Raw genomic sequence first — 21,402 nt, forward strand, 5'->3', positions numbered from 1 at the left:
CATGTCAAACTTTGTCTTTGATACATGAGTGATTATGGAACAACTTGGGTTGTCCAAACATACAATCCTCACATGATTTGATGATTTCTCTTAGTTAGTGTGTATATTTCTTATTCTTTATTGTATGTTCATGACCCTCCTTGGTTATTTTTTTTTACATCAAGTGTAATGGTGAACACATAGAGGTGCCTAAATGGAAGACTTGATCTTCCTACCTCCTACATGATTTCTATGACATTTAGAGGTACCAAAATGAAGATTTTAATCTTCTACCTCATGCTTGAACTATTGGACATATATTATATAACCTAAACATATTATTCGAATAATCGAATCTTTGATGATAAACTAGTGTTCATATGTCGGGGTACTAGATTACATCATCCTAGACTATGATAACTTGTCACGATTCTAATGGAACCTTGTTCCATGAAAACATCTAAACTCCTTCGAGTTTCCTAGTGTCAAGAACAAGCATCATATGTACTAAATGATTATTTTCCATGTTATTCTCATATCTTATTTTTATGTTGTTTTAAACACCGAATCTCGACTCTAAACATACTTGAACGTTAACCCTTATACATTCGGACTCTAAATCTCTACTCGTCAACAATTGGATAATCGGAAAGCATATGCAAGCCTTGTGAGTATACTTGACCCCTTTTTCGTTTACCACTTTTTGGGGTGTAACATGTTATTTATAAACTTACACACAAACTTTATCATAATACATAAACATTCCTATTACACGCATGCTTATTTGATTACTTGATACTTTAAACTTGGGTGATACTTATGCGTTGAACTTATCATTAACTTCGTACGAGCCTAACCGTGACATATGTAGCGCTATAGGATTGACGACCCGCCCGTAGACTTGAGGTTATGTCATGAGCATGTTGCGTCTCTTTTGGTTTGATATGTTAGACACATGCCATATTTAAATGTTTATCTTGAATCACATGCTTGCTATGAGGAATTGTTTAAAACTTATCTTTTGTTATGTACGTACCAAACTTGTATACTCGCCTTTGCTTTTGCATTGAATTGTATTTTAAACATGTTACAGGTTGATGATGACGATGCTATGAAAAGAAGTAGCGTTGATGCCTAGATACACATATAGACGTTTAGGTTTAATATGTCGTATCAGTTTTGCTTATGTTATCAAGTATTTCTTTTGAAGTTGTTGTTACTTGAGTTTATGTAATGTTGACAATTGAAAGTTGTGAAATGAAATGGGGATTATTTAATTATCGTCACAAATAGTGTTATGATGTCTCGAGCAATCTTCACACTTCGTCTCATCCCGATGTTTCCGCCATTGGTTGGGGTGTGACAAAAATAATGTCGTATGCTAGAGTTATTAACGTTTAAAAAATGGAGGGGATTGGAGGAGAGAGAAACTATTGTCTTGTATTGACTAGAATGCCCTAAACAAACTCAAGCGTCTCTTTTCTTCCCTTCAATTTCCCTCATTTAATCTTAGCCCTTTATTAACTAAATGGATGGTCAAGATTACTTCCTAGCCTTCTTAGCCAAATAAACTTCCTATTATATCCTAACCCTGTAATGTTAACGTTAATGGTGAAATTATGGATTATAAATATGGAAAGGGAAATCTAGAAAATCAATAGAATTGTCTTCATTAAATGTGTTAATATATGTAATTGGTATATAAATATTTGAGTTTTCAATAGTCATTGCATCTTGCTTATTCTATATGTTTTAAAAGATATTTGAGTTTTCCCAACTATTATTGGTAATGATAATCGTGGTAGCGGTGGTGAGTGGTGGTTATGATGGAGGGGGTACGGGTGGTGGTGACGGAGGTGGTTGGTGGTGAGTGGTGATAATAATGAAACTATAAGGGCGCATACTGCAAGGGAAAAAAGGTTCGGGATGCGAGATTACCATTTTACCTCTAAGCTAGATAGTCAATCAAACGTTTAACTAACAGTGGATGACATAGTGCAATGAAAGTTCTGCTCCAAGGTGCTATTATGCAAAAATAGAAGATAGGGTTTCAAAGTGCAATTTGGGGTAACCACAAGGTGGCAAATTATTATCTCATGTACTAATATTCATTGAAATGACTTGTTTAAACCATGTTGATTAAAAAACTTTAATGCAAATGAAAACAATGCAATTTCGCATGGTTATGATTAAGTTAATTTCTATATGAATATCTAATTATAGCTTAAGAATATATATTAAATGGGTTTTCTATTTAGTGTGTTCAATTGAATAAATGTAACTCTTGTTTTTCTTTGGATTAAATAGGGTGTTTAAAGACAAATTTGCCTTCAAAAATTAGTTAACATTGCATTATGTGTTGTATATTAAGTATTTCTACTTGTATCTCTTAACTTTTAAAAAGTCATTGGTGCAAAAAAGACAAATATACCTCCAAAACGTAATTAATATATGTATTGTGTGTTGTATACTAAGCATTTCTACTTGTATCTTTTAATTAAAAAAATACTTAAGGAAATACTTTATAATATATATAATATAGTACAGATATTGTAACTATAAGCTCCCATTAAGGTTTCCCATTAAGGTTACAAAATAATACTGGGATTGTGTCCTAACTGTGTGTTGGATCATGAAGCTAAAAAAATGTTGAAAAAGAGCTCCAAATGTGTCCTATCTGTGTGTTGGATTTGCTTGATAGGATTCTTGATGTATTATTTTTTCAAAAAAAAAAAAAAAAAAACTTTTCTTAAACCCCCCTTTTTAATACATCTCTATTTTACACACTTGTTTATATTTTCACTTTATCTTACAGGATGAGATGATGGTCTCAAGATGGTTCCAGATGAAATTGCTTCAAAATTGCCATTACCAACTTTAATATCACAAACAACTACAAGTATTTTACCGTTTGCAAATTCACCGGTGATAATCATATCAAAGTTTGAAGCAAATTTAGAGGTTTATTAGGTAATACACATGAACTAATTATATGAGGTTTATTTGAGATTTATCCTATGCATATCGAAATTTATCTACATAGCTCGTAATTTATCCTATATCCCTCATAATTTATCCTACACTCTAATTTTTTTTTTTAAATAACTTACAGGTTTAATTTAGAGAAAAATGCCCGGATAGTCCCTGTGGTTTCGCCTTTTTTCACCTATAGTCCCCAACTTTCTAAAATTACCTGAATAGTCCCCAAGTTTTCATTTTTTGTTCCCGGATAGTCCCTGGGTCTAACTTCAGTTTGTTTTCTCTGTTAAGAGGGTGTGAAATGACAAAAATACCCTTACCTTAAAAGGCCAAACCATAGGGACTATCCGGGCATCTTCTTCATTTTTATTTATAAAACCCCACCACCACACTTCATCTTCAACCTCCACCCACCATCACCCTCCTCCACCCTCCACCATCACCGCCACAGTCACCATCACCGCCCCACCCCTCCCCTATCCCATTTCTTTCCCAACCAACCACTGGTCTTCTTCTTCTTCCCCCAAATCAAAATTATTGAAACCCTATCACTTGGGTTAACTGATTCCTATAGGCTTCTGGACTTTCTGGTATCGATTTCAAATTGACCCCCCCGAGTCCACATATCCCAACAACCTGCTTGGGTAAAGCAGAATGAGGTCGATCTTGTTCCTTATGTTTAGGATCTTGACGTTGGAGAATTGATTGAGACGATCGTTGAATGCTTGGTTACCCACGTGTGGTGAAGCGAACACGATTGCTGAAATTGGGATGTTTGTGATACCGTTGGAGTGCATTACTGAATCAATAAAAAAGAATACATTTTGTTGGTCAATTCAGCCCCAAACTGAGAATTTTCACACCATGTAACTGAACTAAACATGAACTACACAAGAACTAAACAATCCCCACAAAAACAATACCTGAATTGTAGCTTGAAACTAGTGATGAACCGGTGAAACGTGTTGCTTCTGGGTGAGATGATGGTGAAACCAGAGACGATGGAGTGAGAACTGGAACCCTTAGTTGAAAGGAAAGATGGTGAAATCAGAGATTGAATCAGAGGTCGAATAATAATTTGGAGGTGTGACGAATGTAGGGCTGGGATTTGAAGGGAAAACAAGGCTGTGTCAAGTGGTGATTATATTGATTTCTTCATTTTTGTATTTTTCCACCAACTGTTTGATACTTGACAACACTTGTGTTCTTGCACTTACTTTTGTGAAAGATGAGCTGGGCTTATTGTTTCTAATTTTGATTTTGATTTAACAGGCAAGGGGTTTCAATAAATTTGATTTGGGGGGGTGGGGTGGGGCGGTGATGGTGACTGTGACGGTGGAGGGTGGAGGAGGGTGATGGTGGATGGAGGTTGAAGATGAAGTGTGGTGGTGGGGTTTTATAAATAAAAATGAAGAAGATGCCCGGATAGTCCCTATGGTTTGGCCTTTTAAGGTAAGGGTATTTTTGTCATTTCACACCCTCTTAACAGAGAAAACAAACTGAAGTTAGACCCAGGGACTATCCGGGAACAAAAAATGAAAACTTGGGGACTATTCAGGTAATTTTAGAAAGTTGGGGACTATAGGTGAAAAAAGGCGAAACCACAGGGACTATCCGGACATTTTTCTCTTTAATTTAATTCGTTATTAAATAGGAAAAATACAAATAATGATCTAGGTAAGTTTACCATTAACCCTTACAAAGAAATTAGATACAGATATTAAATGAATCAAAATAAAGTATTTGTTTTTTTGTTGAAATTTCTCTTTTTTTCTTTTAAAAAAAATGATTTCTCATTTCAACACTTCACTTGTATTTACGTATTAATACAAACAAATATATGTATTTAACTTATAATTTCACTAGGTTATAACCCCGTGTGTTACACGTGGTGAATCATAATTATAATATTAAATTAAAAAAACATGTTCATAATATGATCTAAGTATATATAATATAGAGTAATATGCAGACCAAATACGAAATAAATATTGGAGTTTGTATAGCCATTCATAATAATATGATATGTTATTTGTTTTAGGATTTGTCATAGGAACTTAAAATTTTGTACCACTACTAATATTTGTTGTGACATTTTCTTGTTCAAAGGTAACGTGTCTGATATTATCTGATAATAGATTATTCAGAAGGATTAATGTTGGCATAATATTATATTTTCTACCATCTAAATATAGTTTCCTCACTTTTGCTATCACCAACATTAATATAAGATATGCTCGTATTCAAAGCTACAAACCAATATGATTGTACGAAATAATTACTTTTATCACAATTAGTAAGGAAACCAATAAAAACTATTGATAATATAATATGTCTCATACCATTTGAAAGATCTGAAAAAGGACTTCTAGACAGATAAAAGTAATGTAAATGAATAGTCGAAAATTGAATCAATAAAACCAATTAACTATAGTTGAGAAAATACTATGTATAGTGTAATACTTTACATGCACAATTGAACTAATGAAACATATATATAAGCGAAAAAATAAAGACATGGGACACTATACGACAATCTAATTTGATTCCAGAAGGGAAAGTAAAACTTACGAAATTTATATTAACATTAAAATAAGGGTTTTTCTAAAAAAAACATTTAATTAATTAAATGGTTACTAATTTTATGGGTTTTTATTTTAATAATTTCAAATCAAAATTAAATCCTTAAATTATAGATTAGATTTAAAACACATTTTAGACTTTAGATTTACAATCAAAATAAAATTCTAATATAATATTTAAATTTTTTTAATTTGAAATTTAAAATTTATCTATAAATTATTAATGCCCTCATTGAATGACATGTGTTCAAAATCAGGTTTCTTTTATTATATAGTATAGAAGATTATATAAATGCAAAAATAATACTTATATATTTATATTTGGTTTCTATTTACTTTTTAATTTCGTTCATCCATGAAAGCTTAATAAGCTTGAAATACTATACTTACCAAAATATTTAATACATCTAATTTTATGGTTATTTTAATAATTTCAAATCAAAATTAAATCCTTAAATTATAGATTAGATTTAAAACACATTTTAGACTTTAGATTTACAATCAAAGATAAAATTCTAATATAATATTTAATTTTTTTAATTTTAAATTTAAAATTTATCTATAAATTATCAATGCCCTCATTGAATGACATGTGTCCAAAATCAGGTTTCTTTTATTATATAGTATAGATTGTTTAACATACAACTAAGACCCCATGAAATGTGGACGGGGGAGCGAATGTCCCCGTTGTTGCTGTTCTAACGATCTGTATTATCACTCTTTCACTTGTTCGTCATTTTGAAGGGTTGCTCCGCTAAGAACCATTTGCACAAACAAAAATTCTTCCTCGTCTGGTTTAAGCCCCTTCCTCTTCGAATCCAGTGTGTCTTCAGATAAACACTCCTTATCAGATTCATCTTCATAGACCGGTTTCCTTGCTACGCATCTCCTATTGGAACTCAAGATATCGAATCGTCTGTTGGAGTCACCTGATTTGAAGATCACGTTCAAGATCTGGGATCCATTATTGGAGGCGCTTGATCTTGAGATCCTATGGTTGAAATATACTTGGCGATTATGCCAGTAGAAGGTCGATCTCCTTCATGAGCAGTCATTTGATAACCAAAAGCTTTGATACTGAATAACGTAGATACGGAAATAATCAAATTGCACAAAATATATACGTTCACAAAAGCTTCAATATGCAATGGTTCTGGAATTGAAGTTCAATCACTGTTTTAATAATTCAATTCCAAAACTTTATAAGACTTCTAATTCCTACATACCAGGAGATTAGATAACACAATAAAACGACGAACAAAGTAGACAAAAAGAAATTCGAATAAATAAAAGATAACATCTTGAACAGGCGTTGGAGTGATCATCAATCCCGTGGCTTGAGGGCGCAGTAAGTCTGCACAAAACTAGTGACCAGAATAGCTGTAGCCACCAACGAACCCAATGCCTTCCATGGACTGCCAAAGTAGTCGGTAATCAGCTCCGCCACCCACGTCTTATATTTTCTCTCGTTCAGCTTTTCTATGCCTAGCCGAAGCTGATTAAACATGTAATAGTTAACTGCCGGGACTTCAAACTCATCATACATCTTCACCACTTCTTCATCACTACCAAGACTATGAAGCAATATATTATTACGAAGCAGCTCCTTCACATCAGCTCGTTGAAGGATTAACGATTTCATTACTCGAATATAAGTCGAAATCCGCAAGTCATTTGGGGTATGTGGGCACATCTCATACGCAATCATGTTCAGGTATATAGCTTTGGTATACGGGCACACCGCTCTAGGTGCAAGCATAAACTCACCATAGCAACAATACGAGTTAAATTCCATGTCACTAGTAGACTCATCTGAGGTACATCTCAAGAAAATCCATCTAGCTTTGAGCTCCGTTACTGAAGCAAACGCTCGATTTTGTTTTACATAATTAAAATTTTCATGTGTCTTATATTGAGTCGGAAGTGAGATGAAATAAGACCTGTAAAGCTCCAGAAGATGAAGCGGCCGCTTGTATTCCAGCACCTTTTTATCCTTCTTCATCATCACCTCCCCATAGTTTAAGTAGTTAAAGAATTTGTTTAGGACTTCTTCGCCTTTATCACGAGGGAACCTCAACTTCAACAAAACTTCGAGTACTACAAAGGGGATCTGGTTCTCTAGCAACAAAAGATCACGCTTTATGTTCGCAAACCCTATTGCGCCCAAGTACTCGTTATTTAAGAATACGTTAGTGTGTGCACATGGCATGAGTTCAATGTACAGCAAAATAAAACAAGCATCACGTAACATCATTTGATTAAACTCGTGATCGCTGTAAGCGTCAGTAGAACCATCGATATAACACTTTCTAGCATCGTGTACCACCTCAAACACCGTGTTGTATAAGGTTTTAATAGTTTCTTTAGTTCTCAAACAATACTGTTCTAGTGTTATGAGTTTGTACTTCTCGGCTCGAGCAAGGGCAGGTCGGTTATGGTGATATGGGCCAATTGACACAACTGCAGGCTCGTAGCACTCACTGTTTCTACGACCTTTCTCGCTTTTTAAGAGTAAAGGTGGTACTTTCTCCATACGTCCTTCGCGTTCATAGCTTTTGGCGATCCCCTGGCCTGTAAGGCATATAACCCACTCCATGGCCTCGCTACAAATGTGGTCGTCCGGTCGATTACAGGGGATTTCAAGCACTACATGCTCACTTTCAGCCATCTTTATACTCCTCTCCTTCTCCAATGCGTTTGAGCTGTCAAAATTTAAATGTGAATAGGCATAAATAAGTTGCTAAAATTAACATATCAATATATACAAGAACAAGAACGAACTAAATTATTAAGACTATTAATAACTCACGGTTCTTTTGTAAATCTAACACACATTCAAATCTTATATGTGCATTTAAACACCACTCAAAATGTGGTGTGTGTGTGTTTGAACCAAAATTGCTTTTATGTATGCAAACCTCACGTTCCGTTTTAGTCATCTCATTGGGTCTACCTACTTAGTGGGATTTATGTTAAAGCAACTTTCCAAAAAGGTGTATATATGATATGTGGTTTTGTGAAGTTTATGTCCACTTGGCATAATCCTCTCGGCCAACAAGTAAGAAAATAATGCACCAATATGACTTCATAACCGAGGTGTTCTTTTTCTAAAGTAAAAAAAAAACCCAAAACCAATAATGATTCAAAAAGTGAAGACAGATTGAATCAGACGAATGTGCCAGGCGAGTGAGAGGGGAGGGTTGTGAAGCTAATTAACAACTATAAAATAACCCAATCCATGTATAGATTTTTTGGGTAAAGGAATCCATGTATAGATTTTTTTAGAACGAATTCTTGTTTCTATTACGCTATCACACTCCCTAAATTGTAGACCTTTAACCAGACTATGTTGTCTTAACCAGAACAAATGAATGGAATAGACGAGGTAATAGAATAGGAATGCAATGGATCATTATCATTTCATGTCTTGTTTGGTTAACACATGTAAATGGAATAAATTATTATTGTGTATTGTTCGGTAGCAAGAAAAACGAAATAATAAAATCAGCGATGGGTGGTGGTGGCGGTCGGTGATAGTGATTGTGGATGGTTATAGCCTTATAGGTAGCGGTGGTGGGTGGCGGCGGCGGCGAGTGGTGGTGGCGGCGAGTGGCGTGAATGGAATAGAAGAGGTAATAGAATAGGAATGCAATGGATCATTATCATTTCATGTCTTGTTTGGTTAACACATGTAAATGGAATAAATTATTATTGTGTATTGTTCGGTAGCAAGAAAAACGAAATAATAAAATCAGCGATGAGTGGTGGTGGCGGTCGGTGATAGTGATTGTGGATGGTTATAGCCTTATAGGTAGCGGTGGTGGGTGGCGGCGGCGGCGAGTGGTGGTGGCGGCGAGTGGCGGTGCGGCAGCGATGATGAGTGGTGGTGGCGGCAATGCGGCCGTTGGTGGTGGGTGGTGGCAGAGGTGGCGGTGGGTGGCGGCAGCGGCGACGGTTGGTGGTGGCGTCGACGATGGTGGTGGGCGGCGGCGGCGAGTGCCGTTGGCGGTTGGTCGCGGCTGTGGGTGATAACGGTGGCGGGTGGGTGGCGGCGGCGACGGTGGTTGTCGGGGTGTGGTGGTGGCGGGTGGCGGGTGGCGGCGGGTGGCGGCGATGGCGTCGGTGGTGGGTGGTGGTGGTGGGTTGTGGCGAAGATGGTGGGTTGTGGTGTTGTTGATGAATGGTGCAAGAGGGGATGGAATGAAAAAAAAACATGGAGATTGGATTGAATGATTTTGAGGGAATGAAATGGGTGATTCCATTCCATTGACCAACCAAACACCTTGGCTTCATTCACTCGTAATCATCTATTCCATTGCACCTCTCATTCCTGTATACCAAACACTACCTTAGAGTTTGGCTTGGCGTTTCCCCGAAACATTATACCGCCGACTGCCACCATAAGAGTTGAACACTCTTTGACATAACACACGGTGAGACAAAAACCCGGGTGGGCTCAGGATAGAAGCTGGCACCTTTGCAAGGAGTCTATGCTCTATCAATCATTGTATAATCCACCAAAGTGACAAAAGTGAGAATTGAACTTGAACCTCCATTGGAAAAGCCAAACCTCCCTACTACTGGGCCACAAGTTGTGGATCCAAACCATATACAGATAATCAATTTTTTTAAAAAATTATATGCAATCCTTTATAAACTCATAAAATCTTTAGTTTTTTAGGCTCATATTAGTTTCAATGAATCATAAATAAATCCTAATACATATTTATGTGTGAGCATTTCATGTATCTTCATAAATAAAATATATTAACAGTGTAATTACTCATTTCATATTATTATTTTACTTAATAAAAATACATTACAACCGTGTTGTATAAGTAAGATAGTATAAACACCCATTATATATATATATATATATATATATATATATAGGGAGCCGCTAGAATGAGAACCACCTCGAGTTGTAAGAACCGCGAGAACTACACCCCACGGAGCGCCGTTCGCCGCAATTTTTTTTTACAAGTAGATGTGTGCATTATAAACACGGCCGTAAAAAATCACGGCGAACGGCGCTCCGTGGGGTGTACTTTTTTACACCTTAAGTTTGGTGAAAAAAAAGAAAAAAGAAAAAAAATTAAAAAACACCAAACTTGAGGTGTAAAAAAGTACACCCCACGGAGCGCCGTTCGCCGTGATTTTTTACAGCCGTGTTTATAATGCACACATCTACTTGTAAAAAAAAATCGCGGCGAACGGCGCTCCGTGGGGTGTAGTTCTCGCGGTTCTTACAACTCGGGGTGGTTCTCATTCTAGCAGCCCCCTATATATATATATATATATATATATATATATATATATATATATATATATATATATATATATATATATATATATATATATATATATATATATATATATATATATATATATATATATATATATATATATATATATATATATATGGCAATGCTCTATAAAAAACCATTGAATTTAAGAAAACTTTGCAAACCCAATGCATGGTCTAGATTTTGCCACGTGTCCATAGTAAATATCATATTCTTTTTGTCCTTGAGGGCATTATGGTATTTTCACATCTATCTTAGATATTTTCCCCTATTTGATTTGACAATAATTAATACCCATCACATCGAAATCTACTTTCAAAACCCAAGATCCACCATTCAAAACCTCCATTTTTTCATTAACTTCATCTCTGTGTTTCAAGATCCACCCTTTAAAAACCTACATTTTCCATTAACTTCATATCTGTTTCAAGTTCTACCCAAGATCCATTTCCATGAACTTCATTTCGGTTTCAAGATCCACCATTTCAAAACCTCCATTTCAAGATCCCCACTAACGGGAACGTCATTCGCAACGAGTTCCCTACTGACGAGGACAAGAATGATCAAGGTTTTTCATCCTTTTTTTTTTGATGGGTTCGAGTTTTTTTTTTCTTTTTTACACCCCTAATTCAACTTTACATGTTAATTTCTTAAAAGAAATCGAAGAACCAAGATACTGTCGAAGAATCAAGATCCTGTCAATAATAAGTTGGTTTTAATTTTTAATTGTCATTTACTTTGATTTTCGTTCTTCACAATTGGTTTTATTTTTTCCAGAATTAAGAATGTTGCCAAAAGATTAATTATTTTTCAATACCATTGATTATTGTTTCAAAAAAAAAAGAATGACGTTTATAGGTAATAAATTTCAATACTATTAATTTTAGTTTGGTTTCCATTCTTCTGGTGTTTATAAATTTTGATTTTGATTCATGGATTACTTGTTTTGGTTTCAAACTCGTTTGATCTTGATCCATGGATTAGTTATTTTTGTGTTAAAAATATGTGTTTGTTGGTTTGGGGATTTTTGATCTGAACAATAACTGTTTTTTTGTTGGTTTGGTTGCCTTGTTTGGTGCTTTTTGATTTGAATAGTAACTGTTTTTTGTTGGTTAGGTTGCTTTGTTTTGGGCTTTTGATCTGAATATGAACTGTTTTTGTGCGTTATAGTACAGAAACAGACCCATAACATTTGTTAATCCCCTGTTAGAATGATATATAACGTGTGTTGATTTACAGAAACAGACCAATAAAGATATTTAATCGACAAGCTGGATGGATGTAGGCGACGCTAATGCGGGGGCATGTGTTAAAAAAAAGATATTCAATAGGTCACATTTTTTGGGAAGGAACTCTTCGTTCATTTATAACATGTGTTAGTGGTTCATGCTGTAACAGAACTCCATGATGTAACCTGACATGTGTTCATGTATAACATGTGTTAAGCCCCTGATAGAATGATATATAACGTGTGTTAACCTTTGTTAATTTAAAAAGTATGTACAAAGGACAAAAAGAACATGATTACTTCTTTGACCATGTGGATAAATGTAGACCATGTATTTTATTTCATTTGACTAGATTGACATTCGAAATCATTGTGAAATTCTATGAAGCCAAAGATCAACCATTGATTATGTTTTATTAACTAGATCTATGGTTGTCATTTAATTGGTATATTTATAACATTTAAATAAACCAGTAGTTCAAAAGCAAACATCCTGAACCATGGCGCCAACATGGTACAAACACACAAAACTTTTATTTGTAGTTTTCCAAACAGAGATTCCTGCATTTGTTTTCTATTTTGCTGAGTGTACAACAATGACGAAATTACGTAGGGGATGACTGAGTACGAGTGCAAAAGCAGCAACATTTGAGAATGGCACATGGTACACACAAACAAAAATATAACGTGTGTAACATACGTGTTTTCATTAACATGTGTTAAGTTCCCGATATACACGAAAAAAAAACGTGTGTTAACATGTGCAGCCAGCAGGAGGATGGCATGTAAATGTGCAATATGATTAGCGGATCACGTATTGTAACACATTTATAGGTAGCTTGGGAATAAATAAAATGAAACGCCGTATTTATTCCTTCAATGGAAAAATGACTTTCCCCAGTAGTACCAGGGGATAGTTGGTGGCTCTTGTGTTAGTGGTTCATGTGTATAACGTGTGTTAACATGTACAGACAGCAGGAGGATGGCAGGTAACGTGAAATATGAATAGCGGACCATGTATGGTAACACATGTATAGGTAACTTGGGAATAAATAAAATGAAACGCAGTAATTTTTCCTTCGATGGACAATGACTTCCAGGGGATATTTGGTGGTTCATGTGTTACTGGTACGTGTGTATAAATTCTTAGGTGGTTCATGTGTTACTGGTACGTGTTGTTGAATCCAAAAAATATCATTTTTGTTTCTCTAAGGCCGAATGGATCGCACGATGGAAAAATGACTGCCCCCAATAGTTGGTCAGATACTAACATGTGTTAGTGTACATGTAAGGTCACATTTGTTTTCATTAACATGTGTTACGTTTATGTCAGCGTTTGTTTTCACATTTGTTTTCATTAACATCCGGAACATTTTTAACAACACGTCCTAGATAAAATAATAAGAGTCTCACATTACATATTACTAGTAACCAAGGTTAACACACGTTATATATCGTTCTAACAGTGGCTTAACACAAGTTATACATGAACAGATGTCAGGTTACATCATGGTGTTCTGTTACAGCATGAACCACTAACACATGTTATAAATGAACGAAGAGTTCCTTCCCAAAAAAATGTGACCTATTGAATATCTTTATTTTTAACACATGTCCCCGCATTAACGTCGCCTACATCCATCCAGCTTGTCGATTGAATATCTTTATTGGTCTGTTTCTGTAAAGCAACACACGTTATATATCATTCTAACAGGGGATTAACACATGTTATGAGTCTGTTTCTGTACTATAACGCACAAAAACAGTTACTATTCAGATCAAAAGCCCAAAACAAAGCAACCTAACTAACAAAAAACAGTTACTATTCAGATTAAAAAGCACAAAACAAGGCAACCAAACCAACAAAAAAACAGTTACTGTTCAGATCAAAATCCCCAAACCACCAAACACATTTTTTAACACAAAAATAACTAATCCATGCATCAAAATCAAATGAGTTTAAAACCAAAACAAGTAATCCATGAATCAAAATCAAAATTTATAAACACCAGAAGAATGAAAACCAAACTAAAATCAATAGTATTGAAATTTATTACCTATAAACGTCATTCTTTTTTTTTGAAACAATAATCAATGATATTGAAAAATAATTAATCTTTTGGCAACATTCTTAATTCTGGAAAAAATAAAACTAATTGTGAAGAACGAAAATCAAAGTAAATGACAATTAAAAATCAAAACCAACTTATTATTGACAGGATCTTGGTTCTTCGCTTCTTCGACAGTATCTTGGTCCAACTTTTCTATTGAAAATGAATATAACTGAAAGCATATTGAACCAAATTGGAAAATAGTAAATTACCAAGGGCAATTAGACCGAGAGGAGAGGGAGCACCGGAGAAGAAGTCCGGTGAGTTTCGCTGGAGAAGGTGGTTGCTGGTGGTTGTTGTTTATTGAGGAGAGAGAGGGCCGGAGAAGAAGTCCGGTTAGTTTCGCCGGAGGAGGTGGTTGCTGGTGCTGGTTGTTTGTTTCTCCTGGAGAAGATGGTTGCTGATGGTGGTTGTTTCTCATGTTTGTTTGTCTTCAAGATTGGGGTAGAAGAAATGAGAAAGAGAAAGAGGTAAGAGAAAGATGAGGAGTGTTATGGTGATTTGATTGCACTGATAGTACTTTCCAATTCAAAAGGTGATTCTTCACTACCCAAAATGCCGTTATAATTGTACCAGCATGGAGTATTTTAATGTTTTAAATGCTAAAAGTTGTCTAAACAAATCATGACCCTTAATCTATTAAGATGAAACAAGATCAATGGACCACATAGAGTTTCCAAAGTTTTTTAAAAAAGATGGGGTTTCTTATAGAGCCCAAAAAAGCGCCGAATGGATAATTTAAAAAAAAAAAGTTTCAGCAAATTTCAGCAAATTTATGTCTTTTTTGCCTAACACATGTTAGGCACTGAAATTTGTTTATTTTTTTTTTAAAAAATCCCTTCGGCGCTTTTTTGTTTTTTTTGGCCCAAAACACTCTAAAACATGTATATTACATGTGTAATTTTTTTCAAAAAAAAAATGTCGGTAGGTTGGGTAAAAATGGGTTCCCATTTGGGTTTCCAGAGTTTTCTAAGAATTTTAGGGTTTTTTGTCTAGCATTACCCTATATATATATATATATATATATATATATATATATATATATATATTGTTTTCGAGTGGTGATAAATAATAACTTTATTTTTATAATAATATATAGTTTTTTATTATTTTATTATTTAGTATATTATAATAGTTTATTATTATATTTACATTTAATAACATATATTTCGTTTACCTTTTTTAATAATTATTTTTTTCTTTTTTCTTAACATATAATAATTTATCGATTAATTTGATACTTCTTTAATAAGTTACATTTATAATTTTTTTTTCTAAAAACTTAAGTACGTAGTTGTGCTTGATTTATTTCCCTGACATTCCGTTATTAGTTTTGTTAGATAATAAATTAAATCGTTCTAATGATTTAACTTTTTAAACAACATGCTTTACTTTCAATTTTTGTTTTACCTTATCATGTGTTCGGTTTCGCCGCAACGCGCGATATAAGAAAACTGGTTTGGATTAATTGCTTGGTGTGTGAGACCTTTTAAGATCATATGTAAATGACGAGATTGTATAAGTTGTGTTTTGGACATATATAGATCCAACACTATTTTCCCTATATTATTTTGCAAAATTATTCTTACTCAGTAAATTATTGTTCAATTTCATGTATTTTGATTGGTCATTACCGCAACACAAGTCAGCAACCATCATTAGATTAGAGTTGGCACCACACCACCATCAGCCACCAAGTCGCTAGTGGTCGCCTCAGTCGGTTATGTCAACGTCGTCGTTCACGAACAGACCTGGTTGTCTTTCCAGAGGTGGTGGCAGACGTGTTTACGTCCAGATGAGAGATAGAGTGTTTGGTAGGGAGAAAGTTTGTAGAGAAAGAAAAAGGGTGGTGGCGTGAAGGTGCTGGCCGGTGTAATGGGGTGGCGGTGTGGTGTGGCGGCGATGCTAGAACCCTAGCTTAACTTCCATGTGCTTTGGTGGAGAAGGTGGCTGTAGCGGCAACAGTAGTAGCGGTGGTGGTAATGGCATAGATGTGGTCGGCTCAGACGTGGTGTTTGCCGGATACGCGATGGTGATGACCAGTAAGATAGTGTTACCGAACGGTAGAGTGGTGGTTTATTTCAGTGATGGTGACGCAAGGTTTTCCTTGGTGGATACCAGATAGAGAAAAAGAATGAGAGAGAGGATGCAAATGAGAGATTTTCAAATTTCAACCATAAGGGTGATCGGGGCACCCTTCGGTGACCCCATCGGTGACCCAAAATACCGATTAGGGGGGGGGGGGGGGCTGCCATCACTGCGGTGAGTTAGAGAGAGGGAGTAAAACCGGTGGCGGTTCACCGAAGAGAGTGGGAGGAGAGAGGGAGGCGGCGTCCAATCAATGCTTTTTTTTTTTTTTTTTTTTTTAATAAAAACCAAGTCACCTAAGAGGGGAGTGCCGCCATCAATTTAGGGTGTTAGAGGAGTTTAAGAGGGGAGTTGACGTGGCACACGAGGATTGGTTTGGCGTAAGAGAGGGGACTCACCTATTAGGTGAGCACCCCTTGCACCCTAAGGATAGCGGACATGAAGAAAACTATAAATCAAATTGAACTAAAACTTTGTATTTGGGAAAGCCAGTTTCACGTGATGCTCTGAAGAGCTTTTTTAATTCCTTTTGTGCATATTTTTAATTTTTATTGTAATATTAGATTTTAGTTAATTAAATTTAAATATTTTAAGATATCCTTATATATTCAAATTAAACAAATTTCTATTGAGTCTCTGTGATGAACTAATGAATGCTATAAAGAGCTTTTTTTTAATTCCATTTGTGCAGGATTTTTAATTTTATTATAATATTAGCTTTTAGTTAATTAAATTAACTTTTTTTAGATATTCTTATATAATCAAGTTAAACATATTTTTGTTGGGTCTCATTTATATTAGCAAAAAAAAAAAAAAAAAAAACTAGGGTCTCATTTATTTTACTTTTTATATTTGTTTCTACTAAATTTGTGCAACTCATAACTCATGTAATACACATTTTTTTCTTTCTATTTTTTAAATTAAGTTTTATTTTTCTTTAATAACATTTGATACATACTATTTTTATATTGATCCAAAAGTTTCCTATGTTTCAACATAAATTTTATTCGAAATTGAGTTGTTTCTAGCGCCACAATGAGCAGGCTTACAATGCTATAAAGTGGGTATTATTTCATTACTTTGGTCAGTGTACTTATCAAAATTACGTATATAATTACAGGCCCGCTTACTTTGGTCTAAGATTTTTTTGTTGCTTAAATTCATGTTTATAGAGAAATATTTCTTATAATTTTGGACACAGTTAATGGATTTGTGTTTTCTTTTGATGAGATTGATCTAAGTAGTTTATAATAGTGAAACTAAGATTGGTGAAACATCAATTCTCACACGAGCATTTTCAATAGTTAGCATTTTAATGTCATATTATTTTTTTTTAGAACGATTCATTACACATTCGATCGATTTATTAAGTAGTTAAAATTTTATATATGTTAAATCCTTTAGAAGGTCTATATATCTTGATATGGTAAGATCATAAAATAAATTTTAAAAAAATAGCTAGGTAGTTGTGATTGCTTGGCTTTGAGATGTTTGAAACTCACATTCAGGTCTTAAATGAGTTGTGATTTGCAGCCGAAAGCGGTTCAGTGAGAAGCAAGCAGATCAGTGTCGGGCTTAGAACAGGACGCGAATTTATGACAAGCAGAATGTTTGAATGCTTAAATATATCTTGATAATGGTAAGATCATAAAATAAATTTAAAAAAAATAGCTAGGTAGTTGTGATTGCTTGGCTTTGAGATGTTTGAAACTCACATTCAGGTCTTAAATGAGTTGTGATTTGCAGCCGAAAGCGGTTCAGTGAGAAGCAAGCAGATCAGTGTCGGGCTTAGAACAGGACGCGAATTTATGACAAGCAGAATGATTGAATGCTTAATAAGTCGAGTGTCGGCATCCTTGAATGAGTTAGCAGCCCACACGCCCCCGGCCGACACACCGATGGACGTGTACATGGTATGTAAGTGAATTGCCCTAATCCCCCTTTTGCATCAATATCTTGCTTGACGAAGTGCTTGAGAACGAAGAATATGATCCTTTGTGGCCTCCCCCATATGGTTCATCGTTTAACTTAATTGTTTTTTTGTATAGTGTGTTTGAACAAAAAAAAGTTTAAAATAAACTTGCTAATGAGGAATTGGGTCGAACATATCAAAAGACACCTAAAGTGATGTTTTACCATATAAAACCTCCCAAAATTTTATTCAAAAATTTTAGTTATTACCGAACAAACAAATTTTGTACTTACATTTTACAAACTAAATGTTCATAAAAATACACCTAAAAAAAACCTCTTATGTTGATCTATTTTGGAGCAAAAAAACTAGACTGATGCATGGGTCTTTCAGGTCAAATTTACCAGGGCGGCTTGGCCAGTAGGAAGCAAACTTATAGGATTGTGGAGGGCCAAGCGTCGATTAAAGAGGAGTTTTTGCAAGTGTTTCAACCAATGATGAATAGCAAACCCACAACAACTACAGGCGTTTTGACTTCCTCCAAGGTAGCATGCTCGGATTCGATACCTGTTGATGGTTGTGTTTTGAAAAAAAGCCATGTGAAAATTGGATTATGAATGCGACAGGCAAGTATATTATACTTCTAATGTGCAAATTACTCCACGCCTTTAAAAAGTTTATGAGCAACCTTAAACATATAAATTTAGTTTAGTACAAATATATGAGATGACATGCTCGTGTCGTTTTTCTATGTGTTCTCGGCCTTTGTTTCCCGCTAAACCATGGGTCCAATGTAATTGACCATCTGATCATTTAAACCCGTTTCTAATACTGCTAAAAATGAGGTACTTATCACACAAACAAACAGTCGTTTGATGGTGTATAGTGGCTCAAGGCACCAATCGTAAAGGTTTTTTTTTTTTTTTTTTTTTTTTGCAAAATTATAGATTTGGCAAGTTGGGCATCAGCCGTAAGCAAGTCGTTTGAAAGTTTTGAAATGATGTCGTGCTCTCTAAAACATGTAGATTTGGGTTGGTATTTTATTTCAAACAGGTTAATGTGGGTTGTTTTCAATTTAAAACATGTGGCATTTGGGTTCTGTATTATTTCAAACAGGTCAATTTCGGTTATGTTCTATATGAAGCATGTAGACTTGGGTTGGGTATGCATATTTGAAAGGGCATTTTTGTCATTATTGATCTCTGGTATACAACCAAGCAACCTGAAACAAAAGATTAAGCAAATTCGCATGGAATGAGCTGTCCAGTTTACAAAAGGTATGCTCTAACATATTTTTCGTCTCTTTAACGCAAAGTCAACCATATTAGTTTTGTATATACGTCCATACATCAGTGGCTCCTTTTTTAGTTATTTTGACTTTCCGTGTCAAATTTGAATACTGACAGCAAAGACTACACTCATGTTGTAGTGATACGATTTCTCATGCTTTAGTGATATGGTTTCGATCATGTGAGTTTATTCCAAGCTTTTTGACATGCTCACTTATTGCTTTTGTGTTTTTTTGTAGGTGACTGCAGTGAATGCCTCAATTAAAAAAAGTATTAGTTTTGTCATAGGTGATCCCCACAAAAACTTGAAAGCTAGATCCGAGAACACGTGTTCAAGCTGTTATCTCACACAATTTGTTGTATTAATGTATATAACTGTTATTACACACTGAGGTCGTGCTAATGTGAGGTTCGCATGAAACCGGAAGTTAGAATCATCACATGTATATAAGTATTGTCGTAAAAAGGTTGCGTGTCTGGTGTATATATTAAGCGAGATGTGTGTTCGGTGAATTTAGTTGGACTTAGTCTTGTATTCTTGGTCAATTAGATTTAGATTGTTTTTTCTTTTTGTTTTTTGTTTTTTTATTTTGACAACATAGTTGGCTACTTGCCAAGTATTAATTTTTTTTATTTACCCAACCAGTAGAGATTTATAATATAACAAGTACATATTTTTATACTTATTGGTTGACCTTTCTTTTGGAACTTACGTAATACCGTTCTTATCTTATAGCAGTTTCTTTTGATAACAAGTAATATCATATTATATTAGTTATTTTTTATATTTTATGACATTTAGTCTTGTAATATCATATTATATTAGTTATTTTTTATATTTTATGACATTTAGTCTTGTATCTGTGGCTACAAAGAAAGTATGGTAAATGAAATGGGCAAACATATACTATAATGTGGCTACAAGGAAAATATGGTTAATGAAATGGGTAAGCATATATTAATTATAAATAGTTTTTAATATAAGTAAATTTCTCGAGCCCGGGAAGCAACCCCGGGTGATAACAAAAAAGTACTCTGTTTAACATATGATTTCATAAAAGACGATTATAATTTCTTTATTAATGTCATTCGTAAATGTTATTTATGTACATTTGTTTATTTTAAATTAAATTTTCCTAGCCCGGGAAGTTCCCGGGTGATATCAATAAAATCAACAAGCGTAAACTGGTTGACGTCTACAACTCTTCAACTCCAAGTAATATTAAGAATTCGGAGAAAGTTAGCAAGAAAGAGACTTAGCTCCTATCTCTATGATTTTAAAGCAGTTTTTATGATTTTTACGTTTTAACCATTGCTTTTTTTTTTTTTTTTGAATATTTCCAATGCTTTTTTTTTGAATATTTCAGTTTGTTTGACGTGGTTGTTTGATCTTTATATGTTTTTATATATATGAACAAATCTATCGTTTTTAACCAATATTTTTTTTCCTTTCAATTTAATCAACTTATCATTTGTTGTGTAAGGATTTCATCACAATGATCAGAGTACTAAGTTTAACATTAATCGATGAGTCTTAATAAAAGAAAAAAAACAAAATACATATAATTTCCTAAATTACATTTATAATATGTTTATGAATTTTATTAGTTGAAAATTCAACTAAAAGAATAATATAATATAATTTAAAAACAAACAATACAACATTTTGTATCAGTTTACGAAACACTTTTTAACTGAGATCTCATTAAAAATTAAAAGGTATTAAGCTTTATACGGAAACTATGAATACACATGCAGACAAATTTATGATACTCATAAAACAGAACAAATAAATTATTATGGGAAGGGAAAAAGATACTAATGAGTTTCAAAATGTTGTTTATGTACCTTTTATTATTGAAAACTAAATTTTCCTAATCCGGGATGTTCACGTGTGATTAATACTTAGATATCTGCATGATAGGGGC

At 34.3% G+C, this 21,402-nt stretch overlaps 1 protein-coding gene across 1 annotated transcript; it reads right to left on the reverse strand.

Moving 5' to 3' along the window:
- Positions 1 to 6,655: 6,655 nt before the first annotated feature.
- Positions 6,656 to 8,433, reverse strand: LOC110865306 (UPF0481 protein At3g47200). The gene is made up of 2 exons (XM_022114554.2): positions 8,350 to 8,433; positions 6,656 to 8,242 (listed from the first exon to the last, which is right to left on the reverse strand). Exons 1-2 carry the CDS (start codon positions 8,373 to 8,375, stop codon positions 6,865 to 6,867), a joined length of 1,404 nt encoding a protein of 467 aa, XP_021970246.1. The 5' UTR covers positions 8,376 to 8,433; the 3' UTR covers positions 6,656 to 6,864.
- Between the last annotated feature and the right edge of the window lie 12,969 nt (positions 8,434 to 21,402).

Source organism: Helianthus annuus, chromosome 6 (genome assembly GCF_002127325.2).
Source record: "Helianthus annuus cultivar XRQ/B chromosome 6, HanXRQr2.0-SUNRISE, whole genome shotgun sequence".
Classification (NCBI taxonomy): Eukaryota; Viridiplantae; Streptophyta; class Magnoliopsida; order Asterales; family Asteraceae; genus Helianthus; species Helianthus annuus.

Excerpts from the sequence above, each read along its gene's own strand:
- LOC110865306 (XM_022114554.2), bottom strand. The coding sequence starts at position 8,375 with ATGTGTGTTAGATTTACAAAAGAACC. Across the intron at positions 8,243-8,349 it reads GTTAGATTTACAAAAGAACC|CTCAAACGCATTGGAGAAGG; the intron begins GTGAGTTATTAA and ends AAATTTTGACAG.